Source organism: Lipotes vexillifer, unplaced genomic scaffold (assembly GCF_000442215.2).
Source record: "Lipotes vexillifer unplaced genomic scaffold, Lipotes_vexillifer_v1.1 scaffold1359, whole genome shotgun sequence".
NCBI classification, from domain to species: Eukaryota; Metazoa; Chordata; class Mammalia; order Artiodactyla; family Lipotidae; genus Lipotes; species Lipotes vexillifer.
Window position 1 is genome coordinate 677406 of NW_006771596.1, and position 7370 is coordinate 684775.

Sequence of the window (7370 nt, forward strand, 5' to 3'; positions counted from 1 at the left end):
GCGCATCTGGAGCCTGTGCTCTGCAACGGGAGAGGCCACAACAGTGAGAGGCAGAGTTTAAAATTTTTAAAAAAAAAAAAAAAAAAAAAAAAGCATTAGAACACCTTTTCAACCCAAATCTATATAGAAGAGGTGCATGTTTCAGGCCTCCTGCTAAAGCCAGTTGGTAGGGGTGGTGCCAGAGCCAGCGTGCCCTACCCCCCATGCCCTCGCCCTCCAGGGCAAATACTTTTAAGTTTTTAGGACCACAAGATAAGGAAGTTATTCTGTCCACATCTCTCCTGATGGCTCCCCCTTTATGTACAGATCTTTTCCTCTTAAACATTCACCCCACACTCTAATGTAGGTCTGGGTGAGCTGATTGACTGAAGGGGAGGCCTCCTTTACCCAGGTTGGAGGTACCCCTGAGCTTCCTACAGCACCCAAAACAATCTTAAGTGACCTGCTTGGGCCCCTTTCTTGCAACTCCGCCCTCACACCGTTAGCCGTATTATGGCCCGTGTCTCTAGAGGCGGAGAACAAACAAACCAAAGGTAGTTCCCCTTCGTTCCTTAGCCACGCTGATCTAGCCTGCCCACGCCAGGCCTGCCCCACTGCAGCCCACGGGGAGAGGAAGAGGGAATCTGAGGAATGGAGACGAGAAGGCCGGGGACCCTGATGCCTGCCTGGCATTGAACTCTTTCCCTGTTTGCCCTGAAAACTCCCATTACTTAGCATGGCAGCCCAACCAGATTGCCTCTCCTTGACCCTGACTCTTCCCTGTAGTATAAGAAGGAGGGGAAAGCAAAGAGAAGTAGTCAGAGCAAGTCCTCTCATTCCTGGGACTTCGTTCCCAGAAGGAAGGAAGGAAGGAAAACTCTATATGTGTATATGTGTAAAGAGGTTGAATGGAGGTTATCCATATTAAAGTTGGAAAGAGCTTGAATATTCGGTAATAATGAAATATTGAATGAATTATATAATCGGTTGTCCCCATGATATGCAGCTAAAAATAATAGCAGTATCTGTAGGATAAAAATTTTAAAATAAACATAATTAAAAATTAGTTATCCTTTAGGGTTTATATTCCATATACATATAGGCAAATATTTGAAAGGATTGTCTCAAACTGAAGATATTTAGGCAAAAGAATTATGGATTTTTTTTCCATTGAAAGTCCTTAAATCAATGCTGTATTGTTTTTAGAATATATTTTTGAAGAGCAGATTTTATATTTTTCCTGTCACATTATTCAGTGAAGCTTCTAACTTTAGATCGAATCTGCTTAGGTTTCTCTGTTTTTCATTAAGCAGATAACACAGCTTTTATCTAAAGACAGAAAAGATAAATCGAGAAAAAGAAGAAAGTTTAGAAGAGCGGGGTCTGTCCTACTTGAATTGTAGATTTTTGTGAGCGCTGACCTTAGCCTGAGGGGCAAATGTGAAATGGAAACAGGTGCTTTGTGAGTGGGCAGGCAGCATCTGGTCTTGGCATGTGCCTGGAGTCATAGACCTCTTTGAAAATGTGATGAAAGAACGCTAAGAATTCTTTCCCATAAAAATGCACATACACTTGGAAACAACGGTTTGCACAGGATCTCAGGTCTGGATCCTCCAGAAGGATCCGGTGAGATTCAGGGTTAAAACCCTTAAATAACAAACTGATACACCAAAATCTTTGAATTCCCCTGCCTGGTGGCAAAATTGAACAAAGGACCTTTGGGTAGTAAAGTTGCCAACAGTCACCCATGGCGTCTGGGAGGCTGGTGGAGGTTGGGATGCAGCAGCTGCAGGGAAGACGGGCACAAAACGAGGACCTGGCACTGGGCACTCAGGTGCCAGCCCGCATCCGCGCGCCCCTGTGAAATTAATCCTGTGCCTCTGCTTCCACAGCCCGTTGACATGGATTGAAGAGAAGGCGCCTGGCCTAAAGCGAAACAGACATTTAAGCTTCCATTTCAAGTCTGGGTCCCTGGAGAATATGCCCAACGTAGGCGTCAATAAGAATATTTTCCTGAAGGATCAAAATATATTTGTCCAGAAACTCCTGGGCCAGTTCTCTGAAGAGGAGCTGGCTGCCGAGAAGAAACGCATCCTGCACTGCCTGTGGCTGGCGGGAGAGATCCAGAAACACTGCCGCTCAAAGAAGTGAAGGGAGGGGGCAACACGGCCCTGCCCAGACGAGACCTGAGCCTGATTTTTATCAAGAGTTGAGCTTAATCTCTGTTCTTACCATTAAATGTGTCTTGGGTAAACAAGACACTGATTCACTTATTGTCACGAGCCGTGTTGGGAGTGATACTTGGGTAGGGGCACACGTGGTGGGGATGAAAAAAGAACCAACCTTGTTGGAGCTGCACGGGATGCTTTAGCTGTCCAGTTTCATTCATTCTTCCCAACGGCCCTGTAGGACAAGTATTACCAGGCTTGTTTTCCTTAGTATATTGATAAAATCTTGTTTGAAGTCGAACCAGCCTTTAAACCCCACTCATGCGCTAAATCACTGCAAAACAGTGCCTGGAACCCTCCTTCCTGCAGCCTTAAGGAATTTTATTACACACACACACACACACACACACACACACACACACACACAGACTCTCACTGGGCGACCGTGCCCGGTGCTGGGGATCCTAAAAATGAATAAGACATAGCCGCTGCCCTCAGTAACTCACAGTGTCAGAAGGGAAGCAAGTCACACAAACTGGTCATTGTAACGTTGGAGGTTCAGGCTGTCCCTGGCCATCTGGAGAAGGGTTCAGGGAAGATGTGCAAACCAGGTCCTGATGATGAAGAGATCAGCTATGTGAAGGTCAAAGAAGGGCTTTCCTGGCAGGGGAGCAGTATGAACAGAGAGAAGTAAGAAGCAGCCTGGCCAGTGCCCTGGGACAGTGTTGCTGGAGTGCTGGGTCTAGAGTGGGGAGTCCCAGAGAGGCAGATCTGATGGTGTGGGGCCTTGAAGGCCAGGTGAGGAGCTGGGGTGTTGTTTATCAGGCTGTGCAGAGGCACCGAAGGGTGTTGTTTAATGTGCCGGGGGCGTGGGGTGCGTGGTCATGTTTCTGATTCAGGTAGAGCACTCAGAAGGCTGCCTGGAGAGACCAGAGACCCAGGAGACAGCCAGGGAAGCCACGTGTGTTTGCACTTGGGGTCTTGTGCTTGTCTGGGCTCGTGGGGTCTTGTGCTTGTCTGGGCTCGTGGCTCATGTCCGGTCCAATCTGCTTGAGTCCCAGGAAGCTGCCCTTTTGTTTCACTGGTGGTCCTGTTGCATCTTCTGAGCTTGGGTTAGATTTCTTGCTTCTGTAAATGTCTCCCTCTTGGTTTTTTCCCTGCTCCCCACTTGCTATTATGAGCCTTAACTAGTTTGGAAACCATGAGATGGAGGCAAACTCCGTTCTCTACCTCTGTTTCTATTATTCCACAACCAGAGTATCTCCTGGTAAAGCAGGAAAGTATATTAAATCTGAAAAAAATCCATAAGGTTATTCTTTCATTTGCCATGTAAAATAATTTGTAATAAATATTGGTCCATTCGTTCTCTTGTTTTATTATCACATCAAGTGTCCCTCAAGGCCAAGAAATATTGTATGCTCTGCTTTTGTATGTTCCACAGTATCTAGCATGAGATAAATGTTACATATTCAATGATTAAAATAGAGTGCAATAGTCTCTCCCATTTAGGCTTGATAACTGCTGTTTCAAAATATTGGCCCTATTTGATATTAGAAGTAGGATGGGGCTTCCCTGGTGGTGTCTTGGTTAAGAAGTTCGATCCCTGGCCCGGGAAGATCCCACATGCCGCGGAGCAACTAAGCCCGTGCGCCACAACTACTGAGCCTGCACTCTAGAGCCCATGAACCACAACTACTGAGCCTGCGAGCCACAACTACTGAAGCCTGCGCACCTAGAGCCCGTGCTCCGCAACAAGAGAAGCCACCACAATGAGAAGCCCACACACCGCAACAGAGAGTAGCCCCCGCTTCCCACAACTAGAGAAAGCCCACGCGTGGCAACATAGCCAAAAATAAATAAAATTAATTTATTTTTAAAAAAATGTAGGGTGGATGTCAAAGAAAATCAGAACTGGACAGTCAAGTGGTATAAGCAGATTTTATTCAGGACAATTGCAAAAGGGGAAAAGAGACCTTGGTATAGGACTGGGCTCAGTTCTGCACACAGCATGGGCAAGTGGCAATTTATAGCCAAGGAGCGGGCTTAGGGGTCGGTGGATGGAAAATTACTGAGGGGAAACATCAGGTGTGAGGGGGATTCTGGCTACACCGACTTGACGAGATTCTTGCTGAGGGAAGCTGGCACGATTAGACCCCAAGGTGTGAGGGATGAGGAATTTGATGGGATACTGAGGGACTTAGAAGTTTTGCTAAAACTGGGTGATGCAAAGACAGATGGGGAAGCCCAAAGGTCGAGGCCTAGCTGAGCACAGGGCTCAGAGCAGCCAGACTAAATGTGGTCCGGGAGAGAGTCTTCAACACGGGCTATGTGATTACTAATTGACACTGTTAACTGCTCACTTCAAGCCTGTTATCTTTTGGTCAAGAGATCCAAAGTGAAAACATTAAGTTTACTAATTCGTAGGAATTACAAAGGGAGAAGGAAGAGGAGACGGGAGAAAACAGAGCTGAGAGGGAAAAGGGAGCAGAAGCCTCTTCCTCTTCTGCTTACAGCTGCCCTCACCTTCCTCTGGGGCAGCTGGAACCATCCTGACTGACCCCCCACTGACGCGTTTCCCAAATACTCCCTCCTCTGAAGGCCACGGCCCACCCCTAATCACAACTTTTCAAAGGAGCCACGAGTAGAATTGGAAAATACAACAAACTAGTGAATATAACAGAAGAAGCAGACTCACAGGTATAATGAACAAACTAGGGAATTCCCTGGCAGTCCAGTGGTTAGGACTCCACACTTTCACTGTGTAGGGCCCAGGTTCAATCCCTGCTCGGGGAACCAAGATCCCAGCAAGACTCAAGTCCCAGGCAAAAAAAAAAAAAAGTGGTGGGATTTCCCTGGTGGTGCAGTGGATAGGACTCTGTGTGTCCAATGTAGGGGGCCCAGGTTCGATCCCTGGTCAGGGAACTAGATCCCACGTTCATGCCGCAACTAAGAGTTCACATGCTGCAACTAAGGAGCTGGTAAGCCGCAATAAGGAGCCCACCTGCTACAACTAAGGAGCCGGCAAGCCACAACTAAGACCTGGCACAACTAACTAAATAAATAAGAATTAAAAAAAAAAAACTAAATAAGAATTAAAAAAAAAAAACTACTGGTAACCAGTGGTGAGGGGAGGGGCTGGAAGTATGGGGGAGGGGGAGGTACAAACTATTGGGTGTAAGTAGGCTCCAGGGTGTATTGTACAAACAGGGAATATAGCCTATATATATATATATATATAATATATATATATATATATTTTTTTTTTTTTTGTTAAGCGGGTAATATATATATATATATATTTTTTTTTTTTGCGATACGCGGGCCTCTCACCGCTGTGGCCTCTCCCGTTGCGGAGCACAGGCTCCGGACGCGCAGGCTGAGCGGCCATGGCTCACGGGCCCAGCCGCTCCGCGGCACGTGGGATCTTCCCGGACCGGGGCACGAACCCACGTCCCCTGCATCAGCAGGTGGACTCTCAACCACCACGCCGCCAGGGAAGCCCAGCCAATATTTTTTAATAGCTGTACATGGAAAGTAGCTTTTAAAGTTGTATAAAAATTAAAAATTATTTTTAAAATAAACTAAAAAGATAAAACTACGATATATTCCTACAAAAAAAAAAAAAAAAAAGCCACAGCTATCCCTGAGCCATTTGGTCAAAGTACCCAAAAGATGGTGGCCCTCCTTTGCTCCCTTGCCTTAAGGCTACCTGGACTTCCTTGGAAGGTCTAGTGAGAAGACGATTTGAGGGCGAAGATTTCAGAACAAAGTAGGCTTTCTGTTCAACTTGAAGGAAAAAGCCCTCTCTCCCACTGTACTAATGCTCAAAAGTGTTAGGGGTCCCTCTAGGAGGAAGGTAACTTACATAGTGCCATTGGCCCCTCTCGGCCCCTCCCCTACTTCTCCTGTAGTAACCTGCCCTAAAAAGCTGCGGGAGAGATGAGGCAGCGAAGTCCAGCAGAGCCCAGCCACCCCCCAATGCACTTGAGGTCTCCACTTGCCTACACGAAGGTGGCTGGGATAGAAACTTCCTTTGCAATGGGGTGGCCTGCAGCTTTGAAGAAGAATTAAGTTACTCTGAGAGGACAGGTTAGCAAACCTCTTTGACCGTAGATCCCAGCCACATTCCCCAATCAGCTTTATTGGAATAAAACTGATTTAAAAAAAAAAAAAAAAAAGCTCATTTCTCACCTGCATCTATAGCTTAATTGGTCCCCAAAATTGAGAAAAAGGAGATGTTTCTTGCTGAAATCCCAGCAATGCGTGATTGCCTTATGGTCTTCTGCCCGATTAGCCAATGACACTAGATTTCTTCAAGAGAAAGCTATTTGGGGGGAAATTCCTTGATAAGCCCGTGCACTAGTAGTGGTGACGTTGGAGGTTGGGGGTTATAGGGGAGGGGACTCTAATGGAATGCACAGCCTTGGGGAACTAGGTTGATGGGTTGAAGGGGAAAAAATAGACAAACCTCTCTGCAAAAGTCATGAATGGGAATTGAAGCGGGAAAGAAGGGAATAAGGGTTTAGCTCTCTTGTACCTCTTAACACTCAAGGTGTGGTGTGCTGACTGGCAGCCTTGGCTTTGGAACAGCCTGGGGGTTCCTTAGGCATGCAGATCCTCAGGCCTGCCCCAGACCTGCTAAACCAGAACCCGCATTTTAATAAGGTGGCCTGGTGATTCCTGGGCACGCCCAATTCTTTCAGCTTGTAGACTAGTAAGAAAGAAAACACTATTCAACTCATAAATGTTAAAGCACAACTATGAAGGATGCCACGAAGAGGATTTAAAAGCTTGTGTAGGGAGATTTTCTAGGCAAGAAATCAGGGAAGGCTTCCCGAAAGAATGTGCTGAACCCTGGAGGTTGAGAAGGACTTGCTGCAGGTGCAGGCAGGTGAGGGAGGGGAGAGAAGGGCATTCCAGACAGAAGGAACAGCATGTGCAAAGCCTGTGTCCAGCCAGTACTGCCCCTGGATGGAACAGGTTCAGGCACCTGAAATTCCTTTCTTGTTCATTCCAATTGGCTTTAAGCCTAGCTATTTTAAGTTGTGGAGTGAGAATGAGCTAACAAACATTTAGGAAGTCTTTGGCCGACTTTAAAAGATCATATGAATTACTATTGATTAAGCAAGCAGACGGGGGGGTTGAGGGGGAATTCATCGCTCCTCACAAGTACACCAAGAATTCATCTACAGATGGAACAGTTCCCAGAGAGCACCTGCTGAA

At 46.5% G+C, this 7370-nt stretch overlaps 1 protein-coding gene across 1 annotated transcript in view; it reads left to right on the forward strand.

The window, feature by feature from the left end:
* BLVRA (biliverdin reductase A) overlaps nucleotides 1–2238 on the forward strand; it is a 44206-nt gene extending 41968 nt beyond the window's left edge. Inside the window, exon 7 of the mRNA XM_007446988.1 lies at nucleotides 1872–2238. Coding sequence (XP_007447050.1) covers nucleotides 1872–2130 — 259 coding nt within the window. The 3' untranslated portion in view covers nucleotides 2131–2238. The remainder of the gene's footprint in view (nucleotides 1–1871) is intronic.
* Nucleotides 2239–7370: the final 5132 nt, after the last annotated feature.